The 21,613-nt window shown below is 45.0% G+C and overlaps 1 protein-coding gene across 3 annotated transcripts in view; it reads right to left on the reverse strand.

Annotated features, from left to right (window-relative positions):
* The window catches only part of SLC13A3 (solute carrier family 13 member 3), an 84,527-nt gene that overhangs the window by 4,384 nt on the left and 58,530 nt on the right, over positions 1–21,613 (reverse strand). For 2 of the 3 annotated variants that reach the window (XM_064382488.1, XM_012467355.2), the window contains exons 7-11: positions 21,202–21,297; positions 20,125–20,229; positions 15,563–15,660; positions 11,340–11,452; positions 1,638–1,799 (exon numbers count right to left, since the gene is read on the reverse strand). In XM_064382488.1, the coding sequence (XP_064238558.1) occupies positions 1,638–1,799; positions 11,340–11,452; positions 15,563–15,660; positions 20,125–20,229; positions 21,202–21,297 (574 nt within the window). The remainder of the gene's footprint in view (positions 1–1,637; positions 1,800–11,339; positions 11,453–15,562; positions 15,661–20,124; positions 20,230–21,201; positions 21,298–21,613) is intronic. The other variant, XM_012467356.2, reaches the window with a different exon arrangement.

The raw sequence follows: 21,613 nt of genomic DNA on the forward strand, positions 1-21,613 counted from the left end.
GCACTCCCATTTCTCTCAGTCATCAGGTCTCCCTGAGGACTCCCACCTCATACTCCCACTGCTGTAAAATGGTGAGCCACTTTGGAGGACAATTTCCTCATATCCAACAACATTTTAAATGCACATGCTCTTTGACCCAGGAACGTCAGTTATAGGAGCTTCCCTAGATGTAATTAATGATGCATAGACAAGGCTCGGTGATGTAGCGTTGTTGAATAATAGCAAAGTTCGGAAACACCTATATTTCCACTGGGCAGAGAGATTGCTTAAATAAACCAACAACTGCCCATTTATAATGGCATATTCTCCAGTCATTAATGACACAGTGTACTTCTGTGTGCAAAAACAGATAAATTGATGCATAAAATAAACAAACAAAACCCAAGACAAGGTTTTACAGGTAAGTGTGCTGGGGCATGACCGTTTGCATACAAAACATTTACTTGCAACATTGATTTAATTTTATCAGCGTTGGTTATATTAAGGTAATTACATGGTCGGGTTTTTAATGTTTAAATATAAACTATATTGATAGTTTCCTTTTTAAAACTCCTAGTATAAAAGCTGCCTGATCATGTATATATTGTTCTTTTCACACAACTGTGGGTTCATTTTGCTATTTGCATCTCTTTTTACAGGTGAGACTGGATTATAGCTTTCTCTTCCCTTGCTCTCCTTATCTGGTTTTGGGACCAGGGTTTTGCTAGCTATAAATTGAGTGGCCATGTCTATTTTCTATGCTGGTGAACAGCTCGGGTGAGTTGGGAACTATCTGTTCCTTGCTAGTTTTCGAGCTGTCACCTAGCAAATAACCTGGGGCTGATGGTTTTGTTTCTGTTTTTGTGTTGAAACAGGATCTGACTCTGTTGCCCAGGCACCTGCCACGAAGCCTGACTCATCTTTGTATTTTTTGCAGACATGTGGTCTCACCATGTTGCCCAGGCTAGTCTGGAACTCCTGAGCTCAAGTAATCTGCCTGCTTCAGTCTCCAAAAGTGCTGGGATCACGGGCATGAGCCACGGAGCCCGGCCTGGGGCTGGTGATTTTTAGCCCAATAGGTATCAACTGGGTTGGGGGGAAGGATTTGTTCCCCCAACTGGGGATATTTGGCAATGCTTAGGGACTTTTGGATTGTCATGATTTAGGGGAGTGCCACTAGTCTCTAGTGAGGAGAGCCCAGGGATGCCACGACACACCCTGTAGAGGACGGGCCAGCCCCACACAGAGCATGCTACAGCCCCAAATACCAACAGTGCTGAAACCCCTGCTTTAGAGGGAGGCTACTGCTTTGCTTACCACTAGGATTTCTCCTATGGCCATTTGTTTACTCAGATTTTCTACTTCTTCTTAATCCAAATTTGGTAATTTACCTGTTCTAGAAAACTCTCCGTCACCTTGGGTACATTTTCCCCAAAGAGAGAATTGGGAACACTTTGAAAATATTTACTCTATGTATGCATTTTTTGAAGGAAAACATCCAGTATTTTTAGAAATTGTACTGTGGTCCTGACACCTTCATGGCTTTTGGGGAAAGCAATGGCAACCGTAACCCCCAGTGAAGCTCCCTTGGCAGGGGGAAGATTTCTGAATGGGTGTTGGGGGAGGGGTGCTCCCCTCTTCCCCAGAGGGACCCTCACCAGCTCTGCCAGGACAGGCAGGAAGATGATGATGGTGGCCGTGTTGCTGGCAAACTCAGTGAAGAAGGCGATGACCATGGTGATAAGCAGCACAGCCAGTGCGGGGGGCACGGTCTCCAGGGGGTGCAGCTGCCCGCCAATCCACACAGACAGCCCTGATTCCTGCGGAGGGAAAGGCATCCCATCATACCCAGCCCATCCCCAGAGAAGATTAGGATAGATCATAACAATGACAACCGTACCCCTTCCCAGAAGGGGAGACTGAGGTGCAGAGAGGGCAAGGGATGTGTTCAATGTCACACATTCGAGCCAAGGTTGCACATCTGAGCCAGCAGCCTCTCTGCTTCTTGAACTTCTCTCTGCTCTATCCCATACAGGCCAGGGACCCAAACCCCTGGGTCTCCAATAATCCATTTAGTTCTAGCACCCCTAAGCTCCAATTTAAGTCTGAGAGAGAAATCAAATCAGACCCTCAATAGTAAAACTTCTCATCCCTCTAATGAAGGGTATTAATTACCCAAATAGTAAGAGTTAGTTATATAAAATATTCATTATTTTTATAATTATTATTTAATAATATATTAATATGTATGAAATATATATATACAAGATTTACTATATATCATATATAAAACATGGATCAGATATACATCAAGTGCAACACAATCAACGTAATTATCAATAATAAAGATATTCATACTCCTGTAATCCCAGCACTTTAGGAGGCTAAGGTAGGCGGATCACTTGAGGCCAGGAGTTCGAGACCAGTCCAGCCAACATGGTAAAACCCCATCTCTACTAAAAATATAAAAATTACATGTGCATCTGTAATCCCAGCTACTTGGGAGGCTAAGGCACGAGAATCACTTGAACCTGGGAGACAGAGTTTGCAGTGAGCCAAGATCATGCCACTGCACTCCAGCCTGGGCAACAGAAACTCTGTCTCAAAATCAAAATATATATATACATACATACAATACATGTGTGTGTGTATATATATATATATGAATAGTAATAAAGACAATTATTACAATGATAATATTACAAATATTAACGGTTCTTTATTATTTATTGTCATAAGAATAACCATTATTGAGGCTTTACAGGGGACCAGGCACCCACAGGCATTAGCTCCTTGACTCCTCCCAGCCATCCTGAAAGGTAAATATTATTGGTCCCTGTTTTACTGAGGAGGAACTTGAGCCTGAAAAAGTTTTTGTGACTTGACCAAGGTCCCTAAAAGTAGTGCCCGAGATACCCATCTACCTCCATAAGCTGATGTGATTCTGCAAAGCTCCCTGCGAATCAGCGACTTCCTCTGGACACACCAGTCTGTCACCTTGCCTCTTAATTAAGAGCAATGCCCAGTGCTGACTCCAGTCCAGCAGGGCAGAGACGGGTAGGTAAGTTCCCGGAGACGCCACTCCCCTGTGAGTACTGCAGAATTATTTGGGTGCTTTCTCCGCTGACTTCTCCAGAAGTTACCCTATTTACCAGTATATAACATATATACTCTTCCACACCTCTGTCCTCTCACCATCAAATGCGTCCTTAAATAACTGACCCAACACACCATTATAACCACAAAGCGGCAACGCTGGATGTCAAATTATGCTCAATGCTACCCCCTGGTGGAACCATGCAGTAAGATCACAATAAAGCTACCTTTGCTTAGCGCTACAACAAAGCTGTAGGTTTTGGAGCCGATCTAGGGCAGAGTTGGGTTAGTTCGTCAACGTTCAGAATCCAGTGTATTGCTACATAACCCTTTTATCAACCCAGTACCAAAGAAACTCCATATATATGTTTACTTTTAATAGAAAAGTCCCTGCTTACTCAGAACTTAAAAATTTCATAATCAATTCTAGAAGACCACATACAAGGCCGGGCACTATGGCTCACGCCTGTAATCCCAGCACTTTTGGAAGCCGAGGTGGGCAGGTCACTTGAGGTCAGGAGTTCAAGATAAGCCTGGCCAACATGGTGAAACCCTGTCTCTACTAAAAAAAATTAGCTGGGTGTGGTGGTGCATGCCTGTAATCCCAGCTACTTGGGAGGCTGAGGGAGGCTGAGGCAGGAGAATCTCTTGAACCAGGGAAGCGGAGGTTGCAGTGAGCTGAGATGGCGCTACTGCACTCCAGCCTAGGTGACAGTGAATGAGATTCCATCTCAAAAAAAAAAAAAAAAAAAGGAATACAGCATACAGTTTTTACACAAATAGTACATCTGTCCCTACAATTTGACGTAAAAACTACCTTCAATGTAAGAATAATAAATACTTAAAAATACTTTTCCCCGGAAGACTCCCTGTGAAACGAAGGTGTTTCTGGTACATCTGCAGTTTGTCTGCTAGCCTGGGGAATACGGTAAGTGGCAGCGTGGAGACTGCAGCCCCTCCCCTGGCTGCAAGGGGTGCTGCTGGGGAAAAATGGGGCCTCTGGTTTTTCCCATAGGCCACAACTCTGGCAAAGAGTCTGACCTGACAGCTCTGTGCACAATTAAACGGAGAGGGGCTGGAGAGAGGGAATATTAATGACCTGGGCAAGTGACAAGCCAGGCTGGGTCTCTGAGTGACTGGGCTTCCAGCCAGCGTCCCCACAGCCACTCAGGCCTTGGCGCAGCTCCCACACTGGAGGGAGGTCTGGCAGCTTCCTAAGAGAGGAAAACCCCTGTTGTGTAGAGTTCTACTTGGGACTATTTAGAGACTTCACCTGCCCTTTCCCATTTTATTTATTTTATTATTTTTTTTGAGACAGAGCCTCACATTGTCACCCAGGCTGGAGTGCAGTGACATGATCATAGCTCACTGCAGCCTCTATCTCCTGGGCTCAAGCAAGCCTCCCACCTCAGTGTCCTGAGAGCTGAGACTACAGTTAGACAACACCATGTTTGGCTAAATTTTTTAAATGATTTTTTTTAATAGAGACAGGGCCTTACTATGTTGCCCAGGCTGGTTTTGAACCCCTGGACTCAAGCAATCCTCCTGCCTCGGCCTCCCAAAGTGCTGGGATTACAGGCACGAGCCACCATGCCCCAGCCTCTTTCCTATATTCTTAGGAATTGGAAGCTTTGTTTCCCTGGGAACACACAGCCCTCCAGTGTTCCCAGGGACTCAAGGGACCAGCAACAGCCAAGGTCAGAGGTGGCATGGCCAGAAAGTGAAGAGAAGGGGCTCTGGAGTCAGACTGAGTTTGCTTCCCAGCTTAATCCTTTTTAGCTGTCCCTTAACTTCCTAAGCAAGTCACTTAACCTCTCTGTTCTAAAATGTCCTTTTCTGTCAACCAGGGATAACGATAGTGCCTGTCCCAGAGGGTTATTGTTGGGATGAAAGGAGCGAGTCTATAAAGGGCCTAGGAAAGTGGCTGGGCACATGGTAAGTGCCTACCATAACTAGTAGCATCAAGTCACAAGATGCCGCAAGTGGTGGAACTCAGAAATGGCCCGGGCAGTGGTTGCCAAATTATGTTCTTTAGTGGCCTTGAAGATGACCAGAGGTACCCAAGGGGCCTTGCAAAGATAGGAGGTGGGGAGGCTGAGCTGGTAGAGTGATGTTTTCCTCTTCCTCCTCCTTTCTTACTTCAACCAGGTCCTGTCTTCTTGGTCTCTTTGATATACAGTACAGGAGCAGCTTATAAGGAGGTTTGTTATGGCATAAGTTCAATATTTGAAATCAAAATCTCCTGTGGCCAAAACACCCCTGAAAATCTTTTAAAAGACTTCATAAAACACAATGGGCTCAGCTGCATGCATACAACTTTGTATAAAATTCCTAGGTAGACAGACCAGTGGATTTGATTAAAGGAAGGTAAAAAGACATGGCTTTATGCACACGTGTAAACATTCAAACCATGGCACCATTTACAAGCTGTGTGACCTTGGGCAAATTAATTAACATCTCTGTTCCTTGATTTCTTTAAGCAATTGCTCTAAGGATTAAATAAGTGCACATGAAAACAGTCTCTGTACATAGTAAGCACTGAATATGATTTATCATTTTTAATTTAACAAACACAATATAGAGCTTACTCTGTGCTGGGCATTCTTCCAAGTAATTTGTAAATATTAATTTACTTAATCTTCATAGTAACCTCATGGAATATGAACTGCAGATGCTTCTCAACTTACAGTGGAGTTATGTCTCAATAAACCCATCACAAATTGGGAATATGAAAGTGGAAAATGCATGTAATACACCTAACCTAGCTGTTCCCATCATAACTTAGCCCAGCCTACCTTAAATGTAGAACACTGACATTAGCCTACATTTGGGCAAACTCATCTGGCAATGCAATACACTGTGGAGTATCTGTTGTTTACCTTCATAATTGTTCAGTATGTACAAGAGAGTATCCTACCACATGTCACCAGCTTGGGAAAAGACCAAAATTTCAGATTCTAAGTACCTTTTCTACTGAATACATATCACTCTCTCACCATTTCAAAGCTGAAAAATCATACACCGAACCATTGTGAAGTCAGGAACCGTCTGTACAATTATCTCCATTTTATGGTTGAAGAAACTGAGGCACAAAAAGGCTAAGTGATTTTCCCAAATAAATAACATGACGTGCCCTAGTAAGATTCAGAATCTGGATCTTAGTCATATCATTAGGCTTGTCTGTCCAAAGAAATGAGGGTAATAACAATTGTATTAGTCCATTCTCGCTCTGCTAATAAAGACATATCCAAGTCTGAGTAATTTATAAAGGAAAGAGGCTTAATTGACTCACAATTCAGCATGGCTGGGGAGGCCTCAGGAAACTTACAATCATGGCGGAAGTGAAAGCAAACACATCCTTCTTCGTATGGTGGCAGCAAGAAGTGCCAAGCAAGGGTGGAAAAATCTCCTTATTAAAAAAAATCATCAGATCTCTCCAGAACTCACTCACTATCACAACAACAGCATGAGGGTAACTGCCCCCATGATTAAATTACCTCCCACCAGGTCGGATGACACCAGGGGATTATGGGAACTATACAATTCAAGATGAGATTTGGGTGGGGACACAGCCAAACCATATCAATAATAAAGATGACAGATCTCTGGCAGAAAATGAGGAATGGGGGCTATATACCTTTTCTCCTTACCTATAGGGTTTGCTCCACTCTGATGTAATACCAAGCTTCTATCATCGCAATATATTTGTAAGTAAGTTTGTTGTGGCAAAAGAATAAGATCAACCTTTCATCCATGAGGTAATGCAATAATAGCAGTAATAATAATAGTGAAGATGAGAGTGGCTCCTGGTTTGAGCACCTGGGGTATATCACCACTCTTCTGGGTACTTTCCATACAGTATGTTAGCAATTCTCAAAGCAGCCCATCTTGTAGGTCCTAGCAACAACTATGTGTTAAGCACCAATATGCACCCAGTGTCTTCTAAGTGCCCAGAACAGTGATGGATAAGACAGACATGGTCTCTGCCTGCCCTCATGGAGCTTCCATTTTAGTAAGAGACACAATCAATAAACACACCCATAGGATCATGTGATGGGTATATGTGGTATATAGGAATAGGTAGGGTCATGAGAGGAAGGGGGACTGGGGTGGGAGGCTATTCTAGATGTGGGGGCTTGGGAGGGTCCCCACATCTTTGAGGGGCTGAGACCTGAAGAGTGAGGACTCAAAGCTCTCAGGATGAAAATTCAACAGAGAAAAGGAAGATGCAAAGGCCATGGGGTGCATATGAGTCTGATGTGGCTGAGAAAGGGGACAAGGGTACTGGAGGGGCGTTAGGAGGGGAGAGAGGTAGGTGCCAACATTGGGAGTGGAGGAGGCAGCAGGCTATGTCAGCCTTCTGTGTTGGCCAAGGGAAATCTTTGACTTGACTATGCAGAGTCATGACTACATGGTTTTGCAGCAGGAGAAAACTGCAGTGAGGTCTCTAAGTGGGCTTAAGCGAGTTGCCCAGGCTCAGGGTAAGCACTAGGGCAGGCTTCCTGCCCTTCAGAACCGGCACAGGGAGCCTATATAACCAGGCTCACCCTGGATTGCATCCAGGGACCTCCAATTCTCAGGAGGCTGTCAGGCTGTGGTCTGATGAGAGTATGGGGCAGGGGCCAGGAACCAGGATGTGCCATAAGCATTCTGGTCACTCTTGGGCCAGGCTGTGGGTGCCCAGGGAGGGGATGGTACGGCAGAGGCTGGGGAAAGGAACAGCTACTACACAAAGCCCCTGTTGAAGAGAAACTCTGACCAGCTGCCCAGGGCTGGGCTCAGAGCCAGGCTGGCCTCTCAGCATGTCCAGCATCCTGCAGCCCAGTCTGCAGGAAAATTTCTGGATCGGGGTCATCTCATTCAGTCTCCTTCCTCTAGGCCAGGCTGGGCTCAGATCACTGAGGTAAATGGCACCATTTTCATCAAGTTGCTCAAGCCATGAACCTCCACGTAATTTTTGATTTTGATTTTCCTTTTCCTCAGTATCTAACCATACATGAGGACCAGTATCTAACCAACTATGCTGGGCTGTGTTCTCATTTCTCTGCATATCTTGACTCACTTAAAAAGCATGACAACTTTACCAGGTGGGTGCCATTGTGATTCCAGTTTTACAGATGAGGAGACTGAGGCCCAGAGAGGTTTAGTAACTTGACAAAGATCACACACCTAGCTGGGCGTAGTGGCTCACACCTGTAATCCAAGCACTTTGGAGGCCAAGGAGGGCGGATTGCCTGAGGTCGGGAGTTCAAGACCAACCTGACCAACATGGTGAAACCCCATCTTTAAAAAAAAAAAGATCACACACCTAAGAAGGGAGAAGTTTGTGATTCCAATCCAGATGGTCTGGTTCCATTGTACTACACACCTCTTCAGGGCCTGGCTAACATGTCACTTCCTTCAGGAAGCCTTCCCTCAGACACCCCAGCAGGAGGCAATAGCATAAGTCACACAGACATGAGTTCAAATCTTAGCCCTGCTACTAATGAACTGTGTTACCCAGAACCAGTTACTTAACCTGTCTGGGCCTCAGGATTCCTAAAATGCAGACAAATAACAGTACTTTTGATCATCTATTCCTTTGTTCCCTTTGAAGTCTGTATTGTTATTTATGTGTTTTTTTAAATGAATAAAGTAAAACATGTTTTGTTTAAAAATGAGCACCTGTGTAGAGAGCCTGAATGTGCCACCCAGATCCCCATCAGTGGAGACATTGCTGTCCCAGCTCAGGGGGTGCAGTTGGCTCTCTCAGACCCCAGAAGCTGCCTCACTTGAGGTCATATCTGCACCTGGGGCAGCTTGTGTCCCCAGACAGATGGATGCTGGGATACAAGGGTCTGGCTATCTCTGATCACTCAAACTGCTTCTGAAGACCATCTCAGCTCCAATGTTCCTATGGCAGTGGATCTGCCTCCCACTGCACTTCTCCCTCTACCTTCTCCTGCTTCCTTCCTCTCCCGTCCACAGTGACCCCAATGGCACAACCTAATGAAGCCTGTGCTTGCTAATCTCCATCCCAGAGTCTGCTTATTGAAAGTCCAACCTGTAGAAACTATGGCATGAGGATTTATGAGCTGGTATGTAATGGGCAGTTATTCTTTAATTTTTTCCAACAACCCTATAGAATAAGAACTTTGAGTCTCAATCTATAGATGAGAAAAATAGGACCTCAGAGAAGTTAAGAAACCTTCCCAAAGTGTCCCAGCGAGGAGTGGTAGAGCCTAGACTGATGAGGTACTGAGATCTCCAAGCCGGGCTTCTGCCCAGTGTACACGGTTAACAGGTGTCCAACATTGTAGCTTCATTTGAAACTGAAAATTAAAATTGAAATAAGAAGAGAAGGCAATAAAAGAAGTAATTTCAGCTTCCCTTAACCAGGTTAATTTCAGATTGACTTTTAATTGGCTGTGGTTTTGAATGCCTTGGTTTACAAGGCGTTCAGGGGTGAGACAGAGCTTGGCTTCAGATATTGGCTCTACCATCTCTAGGATGTGCAAATGTAGGTGAGCTATTTAGCTTCCTTTTGCCTCCAATTCCTCATCTTTAAAAGGGAGACAGTGATAGTATCAAATTCAGTGGTGCTTATAAAGATTGACTGAGTCATATTTCACTCACGAAGCACTTCAAACAATGGTTGGCATGTGTAAAATTCTAGAGTGAACAGTTTGGAGCCTGGACTCTGAAATCAGGGAGCATGTGAACCCCGGCTCCCAAGCAGAGTGCAGTCGTAAGAATGTAAGAGAGCTGCTTAATTTTTCATGCCTCGGTTTTCCTATCTGTAAAAGAGGCATAAAAACATTACCTAGCTCTTAGGGCTAGTGTGGCGATCCAGTGAGCTAACACATGGTGCCAGAGGCTGGATGCTGGCGCTGCGCTGCCTCTGAGCTGGGCTGGCTGACTTGGGCTTGCACACCCCAGAGAGTGAGCACTTTCTGAAATTCTGCACTCCATGGGCCTCATCTGCTCCACCTTCACCTGACTTCTGAGCTCACAAAGCCCTCTGGAATACCATTAATAATAACATCGGTGAACTAATTAATATTACTATCTAGTCTGGGTTACGAGCATAGACTCTAGAGCCAAACTGCCTGGATTCTAATCTGACTCCATGGCTGTATGACATTATGTAAGGTACTTTCTCTCTGTGTGTCTCAAGTCCTTTATCTGTAGAATGGACATAATAATAGCATTACCTCATAGCTTTGTTTTCTGAGATGGAGTCTCGCTCCCTCGCCCAGGCTGGAGTACAGTGGCGTGATCTCCGCTCACTGCAACCTCCACCTCCCGGGTTCAAGTGATTCTTCTGCCTCAGCCTCCTGAGTAGCTGGGACTACAGGCATGCACCACCACGCCTGGCTAATTTTTGTGTTTTTAGTAGAGACAGGGTTTCACCATATTGGCCAGGATGGTCTCGAATTCCTGACCTCGTGATCTGCCCTCCTCAACCTCCCTAAATCCTGGGATTACAGGCATGAGCCACCGTGCACGGCCCGTTTTTCTTTTTTCTCTCTTTCTTTTTTTTTTTTTTTTTTTTTAGAGACAAGGTCTTGCTCTGTCACCCAGGCTGGAATGCAGTATTACAATCATGACTCCACTGTACTCCAGCCTGGGACCACCATACCTAGCTAATTTTTTTTAACCCCATCTTTACAAAAAATACAAAAGAAAATTAACTGGGCACAGTGAGGCATGCCTGTAGTCCCAGCTAGTTGGGAAGCTGAGGTGGGAGAAATGATGAAGCCTGGCAGGCTGAGGCTGCAGTGAGCTGTGTCGGCACCACTGCGCTCCAACCCAGGTGACAGAGCAAAACGCTGTCTCAAAAAAAGAGAGGCAGGACAAAGAGCGAGGTCTCACTATGTTGCCCAGGATGATCTTAGACTCCTGGCCTCAAGTCGCCCTTCTGCCTCAACAAGCATGCTGAACAGTGTCTGGCATTGGGTGAGCACAACACACTGTTATCCATTTTAAGTCACAGAGTCCTCCAGTCCTAATATTATTGGTATTAATATTTTGCCCATCATGAGTGCCTTGAGGATCCAGATCATACCTTATTCCTCTCTTTCTCACCAGGCCCTGAGTGTGGACCCGTGAGGAATGAACTATGATCATCTCAGTTTGGCAAGTGAGGAAACTGGCTATTTCCCTAGGGCCTGTGCAGTTGGCCTGCTCTGATCCTGGTGCTGCAGCCAGCACTGGGACCCGCCCACACCTGACTCCCCTCTGATGTTCCTGATGGGGGGAGGGGTGGGGCGGGGGGGTCTTACCTCACAGCCTTTGGCCATGGCGAAGCCCCCTCCCAGGAGAAGAATGATGTTCCAGGGCACTGTCTCTTGAGCCTTCTTCCAGGTCAGCAAGGGCACTGTCTCCGTGTTGGGAGCTGGGCAGAGAGAGGAATTCAGCACACAGTCAGGGCCACTCAGCCCAAGGCAGAGGCCACCAGCCCTGCAGCCCTATCTTAGTGGGGACACTCAGGGGTCCCTAGGAAGCCAAAGTGTGGACCCAGCATCTGACTTGGAGCTTTAGGGAGAGTGTACAAGCATCATGAGAGGGGGAGCTGCTCTATTCCCAATGAAAATAATTTTCATGGTTCCCACAGCTGGGGAGTTTTTGGAAACCCCACATGCAGGACATCACCTAACTCAGCCCTTCGGCACAAGTGCTATTTTTACCCTTATTTATCAGAGAAAAGGCTTTCTTTGTATTGGAACATATACAGAGAGGAAAAAAAAAGAAGAAGGAAATTTAGAAAAATAGAAACAAAGGGTATTTTTGACTCCTGAAATTATGGGATGATTTTCATTTCCTCAAAAGTGGCAGTGTGCTGCAGTGGTGAGGACAATGGGCCGGGGGAGTCAACAGACTTTCTGCAGACAGTTAGCGAGTGAATCACTGAGGTTTTGCAGCCACACAGACAGTCTCTGTTGTCGCTACTCCGTCACTGTAGCATGAAAACAGCCAAGGACCATACTTAAACACGTGGGCATGATTGTAAATAAAACTCTATTTACAAAAGTAGGTGGTGGGTCGGACCTGGCACGTGGCTGGTAATGTGACACCCCTGGGTTGGGGGCATAGGCTTAGAGACAGACCCTCCTGGGTCTTGGCTCACTGTGTGCCCTTGACAAGTGACTTTGCCTCCCTGTGCCCCATTTCCTCAGCTGGCACATGGCACAGTTACAGAACTGGGGTAGGGGGGTGTTCCTTGTGAACACGAACCAGGGCAATGATGAATCTGCAGGGAGATGAGGCATTTCCAGTTAGTTGACAGTTGCATCTCCAGGGTCTAGAACAGTGACACCTGTGGTTACTCCATAAATATTTGTCAAATAATGTATATGACACGCTTAGAGCCATGCCAGGTGTAGGGTAATCACTCCTGAAATGGGACTTTTCTCTGCAGGCTGTTTTCAGGGAAGCAGGGAGGATGGGTCTGGCTCTATAAGACAGTTCCTCATCTCCCAGGACAGTTCCTGGTCGAGCAGTTATGGACATTTTGCTTCTCTTTTTGAGCTTTTTCCAAATGTAACACAGTGGTTTATCTAAAACAAGATTTTATAATCAGGAAATAAAGATAATAAAAGCTACTTAATAAAATTCCTTTACCAACAAGCATGCAGCCCACAGGTATATGAAGCCCACAGGTGTATGCAGTTCACAGGTGTATGCAGTTCACAGGTGTATGCAATCCACAGGTGTATGCAGCCCACAGGTGTATGCAGTTCACAGGTGTATGCAATCCACAGGTGTATGCAGCCCACAGGTATATGCAGCCCACAGGTGTATGCAGTTCACAGGTGTATGCAGTTCACAGGTGTATGCAATCCACAGGTGTATGCAGCCCACAGGTGTATGCAGCCCACAGGTGTATGCAGTTCACAGGTGTATGCAGTTCACAGGTGTATGCAATCCACAGGTGTATGCAGCCCACAGGTGTATGCAGTTCACAGGTGTATGCAGTTCACAGGTGTATGCAGTTCACATGTGTATGCAGCCCACAAGTGTATGTATGCAGCCTACAGGTGTATGCAGTCTACAGGTGTATGCAGCCCAAAGGTGTATGCAGTCTACAGGTGTATGTAGTCCCCAGGTATAGGAAGCCCCCAGATGTATGTAGCTCCCAGGTGTATGCAGTCCACAGGTGCATGCAGCCCACAGGTGTATCAAGCCAACAGGTGTATGCAGCCCATAGGTGCATGCAGCCCACAGGTGTATGAAGCCCACAGGCATATGCAGTTCATAGGTGTATGCAATCCACTGGTGTATGCAGCCCACAGGTGCATGTAGCCCACCGGTGTATGCAGCCCATAGGCGCATGCAGCCCACAGGTGTATGAAGCCCCCAGGTGCATGCAGCCCATAGATGCATGTAGCCCACAGGTGTATGCAGCCCACAGGTGTATGCAGTCCACAGGTGCATGCAGCCCACAGGTGTATGAAGCCCCCAGGTGTATGCAGCCCACAGGTGTATGAAGCCCACAGGTATATGCAGTCCACAGATGTATGCAGTTCACAGGTGCATGCAACCCACAGGTGTATGTAGCCCATGGTATCCACATGCAGTGTAGGTGTCATAAACCTGGAGGAGATTCTTGGGCCAAATGCAACATACAATAAGCCCAGAACTGGACAAGGCAACCAGACATGGCAGGTGGCCCCGCCTTTTGCCTTCAGGTGATAAAATATTATTTCATTAAAGAAGTCCAAGAAGTCTGAAAAAGTGAAGTGACTCATCCCACACAGCAAGTAAGGGTGGATGGGACAGGGGAATGAAGAAGGCCTTGAGCAGGGTCCCATGTAATGCAGATTAAATGTCGAATGCTTATCAGACTGCCTGTCACATGCTGAGCTCTCAGTTAATGTTAGCTACCATGGTTTTTACTGTTTTCCCATCCAACCATCGCTTTACTGCTATTTCTCATAAGCACAACCTCTGACTACATGGATATCCCACTCCAGCTCAAGCTGATGCCAGTCTGTGGTCTAGAGTAGTGGCTGAAGGTACAGGCTTTGAACTGGACTTGAATCCTGGCTCTGCTGTGCCCCAACTGTGTGATTTGGGCCAGTGTCGCTACCTTTCTAAGCTTTGATTTCCTCTTCTGCAAAATAGGGTAACAGCACTTCCCTTGGAGACTAACTGGAAAGATCAAATGGTCCTTCTGTGCAAGGGACTCATCCCAGGGTCTTGCCCACAGCATGTCCTTGACTATTTGTTTAACAAATATATGTTGAGTACCTGCCATGTGTCAAACACTCTTCTGGGCTCTAAGGATATCAGAAGTGGCCAAAACAGAGAAAATTCGTCTCCTTGGAGAACTTATATTCCAGGGGGGACATCACATGAGAAACAAATAAATACACTGGCCAGGCACGGTGGCTCATGCCTGTAATCCCAGCACTTTGGGAGGCCGAGGCGTGCGGATAGCCTGAGGTCAGGAGTTTGAGACCAGCCTGGCTAACATAGTGAAATCCCATCTCTACTAAAAACACAAAAATTAGCTGGGCATGGTGGCGGTGCCTATAATCCCAGCTAATGGGGAGGCTGAGGCATGAGAATCGCTTGAACCCAGGAGACAGAGGTTGCAGTGAGCCGAGATTGTGAGGCTGCACTTTAACCTGGGCAGCGGAGCAAGACCCTGTCTAAATAAATAAATAAAGCCAAGAAATTTCATCTACTATTTTCCTCAACAACAGAAAACAGTTCGATTATGGTCCCTATTTCCTGACTCTGGAGGAGCTCATCCAACTGCCCAGGTGGCAGCCTCAGGTGTTGGCGTCACTTTCTGGCAGACTTCTGCTGGACACCAGAGCGAGGCGCAAGCTGGCAATCTGAAGGCCTTTTTGGTTAGAGGGACTCAGCGATTTTTAAAAAACGGAATCTGAATGCCTTTAGGCAGTTTTCCCTCAGTCCCCACCACTTCCTGTACCATTGAAACCCAGCTTGTACCTTCCATAAGTGGCTCCTTGGGCAACCAAGGTGCGACTTCTGCTTTGGGCTAAGGGGTCATTTTTCTGCAAAGGGCAAGAAAAATAAATCTTGTTTTGCTTTGTGGACCAAGAGTCAAAATTGAGGCTTTTGTATAGGTACTTATATAACTAAAGAAAATTAATTTCCACACATTTCTTAGGGGAAAGCAAAACTTGACGAATAGACATTGAAATTTGGATTTCATGTAACTTTCACATGCCGTGAAATGTTTTTCTTTCTTTTTTTTTTCAACCATTTAAAAATCTGAAAACTATGCTTAGCTCACAGGCTGTTCAAAAAACAGATAGCTGGCTGGATTTGGTCTGGAGACTACAGTGGCTAACCCCTGTCCTAGGCTATCACCTGGGGCAGTCCTAAGCCCCCAGACAAGGCCACGGCTCAGACAGTGAAAGGAGGAAGGACCACGTGGTTAGTGCAGAGGTAGGCTCCAGGCCCTTGATGACCACATTCCACGCCGCAGTCCTCACTGAGCCCACCAAGACCCCATCCTTGACCACCTTACCTTTGAAGTCAAACCACCACTTGAGAGAGGGCCTTTGGGATGGGAAGAAGAACAAGATGGTGACAATAGCCACGCCGGTGACAGCATCAGAAAGAAACCTACAATGAGAAGGCCCCAAAACATGTGACCCTGGGTATCTCAGCGGGCTGAGGTTTGGCAGATTTGTAAATGAGGATTTGTGGAAGGGAATTAGGCCTGCTGTGAAGGGGACATTGTTGGAGGCTGGGTCACTAGATTCTGTCCTGCAATGCCCTCTGCATGGTGCAAAGCTCTTTATTTGCAGCTCCCTGGGGGTATTTAGATGCTGCTTGGGCCCAGGCAAATGCTTATCCTCCCAACTCAAGGACCCTAGGAAGAGGGACTCAACCAAAAAGGGGAGAATCTGAGGGTGGCAGAATATTGGAGTCTTTGGAAACCCCATAAATCACCCTAACTAGGACTCCCGTAAGAGCCCTATCTTTGTTCAGCTTGTGCTTGAATCACTCCTGGGACGGGCAGCTCACCACATCGATACAGCCCACTCACACCAGTAGAACCCAGATTGACTCAGCCTCACGGCCCCTCAAAATCTAACTGTCACCTTTCAAGCATCCACAATATGTCTTTAGGAGGAGCTCTGTACACATTAAGCCCTCGGGGCAGGCACTTTCCACTCCAGGTGGGAAATCAGAGGGTCAGAGAGCAGAAACCACTTGTTCAAGGCTGGACCCTGAGCAAGTCATTTTGTTAAATTGACATACACCTAGATATAACCAAGATACCCTGTAAATTTTATTTTTAAAGTTTTGATTTGCAGCATTGGACACAATCCAATAAGGAGTTGATTAAAGAAATCCAAGTGCTCCCATTCTGTAGACCCTTGCCTTAAACTCAGATTGCTCTGGCTCCAAGTTCAATGACGCCTAGAGCTCATTGCTAACCAAAGCTCTTCCCACTCACACACTTGGAAAGGAGAGTATTCAAATAGACAAGAAGTTGGAAGAGATGGTCAGTATCATCATCATCAGAGAAATACAGAGCAAAACACTAATGGTATACCATTCATCTGCCACAGGCAAGACTTGAAAAGGGGAGTAAAACCAGTGAGGGTGTTGGGAACATATGCTCTTAGTGAAAGAATAAACCAGTTGAACCTCCTGAGGCATTTGGCAACATGTTTCAGATGTTACATGTGAATACCCTTTGATCCAGTTATCCTATCGCTAGGAATTGAACCTTGGGAAATGTACTTTTGTACACAGATTATGGGCAAGGATGTTTATTATTGAGAAGAGTAAAAAAAAAAATGGAAGATTTTCAATAGACACATGTTTAAAGAAATTATGTTCCATTCACATTATGAAATACATGCATCTGTTTAAAAAACGATAAAAGATAATATCAACCCTATGTATTGACATAAAAATACAACGAAGATACCCTGTAAACTTTATTTTAAAAGTGTTTGTCTGAAGCATTGAACACAATCCAATAAGGAATTGGTTAAATAAATCAAAGTGCTCCCATTCTGTAGAGTACTCTGCAGTGTTTTAAAAGGATGAAGTTGTGACCTGAGTCCAGGAAAATAAAATTTAAAAAAAGGATGAAGTCAGTCCAAAATGGCAAGTTGTCCATGATCATATGATTACATTTTCCAGTATTTTGTTACGTGTATACATATCTGTATGTGTGTATGCATGAAGATATGTGTGCATATCTGGAACATCACACACCAAACTGTTCATTGCAATCATCTCTGGGCAGTGGGACATAAAGTGGAGAAAGAGCTACCAACTTGTCCTTTTTCAATTCAGCATTGTTTGAATTTGTTATGAGTATGTGTAACTTTCGAAATTCAATACAAAATTAAAAATCAGATTACAAATAATATGTTGATGTGATCATATTTCTGTCTAAAAAAATCTTCTTATTTTAATAGGGTTCTAAAAGCCAATTGGCATATGTTTCATTGAGGTGTAATTAACATGCGATAAAACGCACCAATTTTAAGGGTATAGTTTAACAAGTTTTGACAACTGTGTACAGGCCAGTAACAACGTGATCACAATGTATAACAGTTCTCAGATAGGCATTTTTTTAAAAATCAGGAAAGATGTATATCAGAACTAGAGACTGAGATTTGGCTGATTTTCACATTTTCTGTATTGTTGGGATGCTTGTAACACCCATTTTGTATCTAAAAAAAATAAACTACCTAAATTTTGGAAAAATTAAAAAAATGGTAAGAGCAATGAGAGCTTCATGGCTTCATGAAAGTATATTGTTTCTTGCTTATAACACCTTTCAGGAAATCTGAATTTATATCATCCATTTTACCAGGGAAGAGGTTGAGGCTCAGAGGGTGAGATATGTGGATTGTGCACTGTCCAGCATGGTAGCCACAAGTCACAGGTGGTCTAGTGGGTACCTGAAATGTGCCAAGACCAAACTGACATGTGCTTTAAATATAAAACACACACAAGATTTTGATGATTTCCTATGAAAAAAGAATGCAAAATTCTCACTAATAATTTATACATAAAATATATATTAACATTAGTGTCATCTGTTTCTTTTCACTTTTTTAACATAGCTATTAAAAAATTTAAAATACATATATGGCTCACAGTATATCTCTCTTGGATGCGGCTAACTGAAATAATCAGATTTCGCCAAATCCTGCAGATAAATCTCTATTTAATCATGTTCCCACTCACACCAGAATTTGACACAGTGCCCACTCACTCTTCTTAAAACACTCCCCTCTCTTGGCTTCTGCTGGTCCATAGCTCTAAGTTCCTTCTGCCTCACTCACCATCTCTCTATTTCTCTAGTAAATTCATTTTCCTCTCCCCAGCTCCCAAGTGCTGGGGTTCCTCATGGTCTTCTATACTCTCCTTATACACTTTCCATAGCTGAGCCCATCAATTCCTATGGATTTAACTCCCAAATTTACACAATGACTCCCAGATTTATGTCTGCAACCTAAACATCTCCTCTAAGCTCCAGTCTTGCATATCCAACTGCCTATTGAGCTTAACAAGCCTAAACCAAGACCAAAATAGAATTATGAATAAGCCATTCCCAGCCCCTAAAAATATTCTTCTCCAACTAACCACCATTCATGCACACACTCCTTTCATTAATACCCTCCAAATCCAACCCAGCGCAAGCCCCACATTTAATTTTGAAAGATATCTTGACTGCTGCATCGCCATTGCTACCACCTTCACTTAAGCCATCTGCCAGAACAGGGGTCAGCAAATGTCTCCTGTAAAAAGTCACACAATAAGTATTTTTGGCTTTGCAGGCCACATGGTGCTCATCTGGACTCACATTTGACATTGGAGCATGAAAGCAGCCATAGACAATAAGTAATTGAATAGGTGTGGCTGTGTGTCAATAAAACTTTATTTGTAGACACTGAAATTTGAATTTCATATAATTTTTGTGCATCACAATATGTTATTTGTCTTTTGATTTTTCCGCAGCCATTAAAAAAATGTAAAACCCATTCAAAATCAAGTGGCAGGCCAGATTTGGCCCCTGAGCTATAGTGTGCTCACCCCTGTTCCAAAAGACAGGGGCCATCTAGATGAGGTTATAGGTCCTAACTGTTCTCCTCATCTACATTTTTGCCCCCACTACCCATTTCCTAATGAATATAGCTAACAATTGTTGAGTTCTTTCTATAAGCCGTTCTAATCACTTGACATGTATTAACTCATTTATCTTTACAACAAGCCAATGAGAAATGTACTATTATAATACCATTTACAGATTAGGAAACTGAGGCACAGAGAGGTTAAGTAGCTTAAAACCCTCCAATGGCTGCTCACTGCTCACAGAAAAAAAAAAAAAAAATCAAAATGCTTAACATGCCCAAAAAGACACTCTGATATGGCCCTCACCTATCCTTCCTCACCCCCTTTCCTTTTTTCTCACCAGGCCTTGGTCCCACTGGGTTTTTCTCAGTTTCTCAAGCATGCTAAGTTTGTTCTGGCTCAGGCTTCAGTAGACATTCTCAGTGCATCTCCACTGCTTTCACCTGCTGTCTTCCTAAGCTTTGGCTCTTCCCAGAACTGTCCAAAGTCAATGCCCCCTCTCCATTATTTTATAGCATAACCCTCTCACTCTTTCCTTCATAGCACTCATTGTAGTGCAGTTATTTTGTTGTCTAACTACTTGATTTTGTCTGTGTCCCAGTACCCAGCATCCAGCTTAGCACATAATAATTTCTCAATCAATGTTGATTGAATGAATGAACAATTTGCTCAGTCACACAGCTTGTAAGTGGTAGAGCTAGAATTCTAACCTAGTTTTGTCTGACTCCACATCTATAGCTTCCAACACACAAGAAATCATGTTTTATCACCCAAACTGAAACAACCTAAACTCTTTTGAGAAAGAGTTAATAATAATCATAAGATTATTATAAAAGAGTTAATTAATAATCACATGGGACAAGAGATGGAAACTTGGATACGGGTCTCCCTAGCTGCACTGCCACCTCTCCAGCTCCAGGTGGCCCAGCCCAGAATCCTCCCTGTTGGACTCCACCCTGGGGGTCCCCAGAGCCTCACCCGGGAGTGAAGAAGCTGGCCCAGCCAGGGATGAACTTCGGGTCCCGGGAGAAGAGGAGGATGGCAAACATGCAGAAAAGGACAAAAATGGCCCGTTCGGCAAACCTGTGGCACAGACATGCAGGCACAATGGTGACCCTGGGTTTCAGGCAGACTGCAGCAGACACAGGCTCAGGCAGCTGCCCACTGGGAGTGACTGGGCCTGAGCTCTGCCTCTGAGAAAGCTGGAGTCATCCACTCCCCAGGGGGTGCCCAGAGCAAGGGAAGGGATGCCAATGGGATGTAAGTAATCCCTGTCTCGGGACTTCCACGCTCCCTCAGGATCCTTCCTGAGCCTCAAGCCACTCACTCCCCAAACCTGCATGCATCATTATTGCCAGGAGTTTCCCAGGGTCCTATGGAAAATCAAGAAAGTAAGAAACAGAGTCAGAAAAGCAGAGAGAAAGAGAAACAGACAGAAATGCAGTAGGCAAAGAGAAAGAGGAAAAGAGAGAGAGAGAGAGATGGAAAACCACACAGTCTGTCTACACTGAGAGGAGAAGACACAGAAAGGGTACAGACCTGGAAAGAGGGTGGATGGAGGTGGAAAGAGAGGATCCCCAATCGTTGGAAGATATAGTTACTGAATGTACCCATTTCACAGACTGGAGAGCAGGGCCCAGAGAGGGTTAGTGCTGGGACCAAGGCTACACAGGACATGCATGGCACAGCTGGTCTGTGAACACAGGCCTACTGAAGCTGTTATTTTCACCATGTGGGAAACATGCATTAAACAAGTCCTGGAAGCCACCTGAGATAGTGCCAAACATTTTGTGTATTCAGAGGGAAACGGTGCCTTAGGTGGAAGGTAGTAGATCCCTCTTGAGGGGCTTTTTGGTCCTCAGGTTTCTACCCCAGCACCAGGGCAAGAGGATGACTCTGTAAACCACCTCCCATCCTCCATCTCCAGGCTCCCAGGCCATGGGTCCTGAAATTCCCCTGGAGCTCAGCCCCCCTAGGCCCAAGCCCAGGTCAGGAGGAAGCTCTCCTGAGCATTTAATACTCAGCTCTTTCCTCAACCCAAGGACCCCCACATACCTGATAGGCCCCAGGTTCTGGTATTCTTCCTGAATCACAGCTCGAGCCCTATCTTCTGCATTGGCTCTTATCTCAGATTTCTTCTTCCTCCAGCCCCTGAAACAGAAAGTGGGAGGTTAGGCCACTGCAGGTAAGACTAACTTCTCACCTACAACCACCACCACCACCTGACAAAGCCACATCCTCTCTGTCTGAGGCCTAACTGATGGCTGGTCTCCCTGCCTCTGTCTTCCTTTGCTACAGTTGTTCTCACGTATAGCCTGGCTGATCTTTAAAAATGTGAATCTGATCATATGACTCCCAGGCTTAAAATCTGTGAGTGGGTCAAACAGGCACATGAATAAACAAAGGAATCAATGGAACAAAATAGAAAATCTAGACACAGACTCATCACAAATGGGAATTTAGTCTA

The sequence above is a fragment of the Aotus nancymaae genome, unplaced genomic scaffold, assembly GCF_030222135.1.
Source record: "Aotus nancymaae isolate 86718 unplaced genomic scaffold, 86718_ANA_hifiasm-v0.15.2.pri h1tg000029l, whole genome shotgun sequence".
In the NCBI taxonomy this organism is placed as follows: Eukaryota; Metazoa; Chordata; class Mammalia; order Primates; family Aotidae; genus Aotus; species Aotus nancymaae.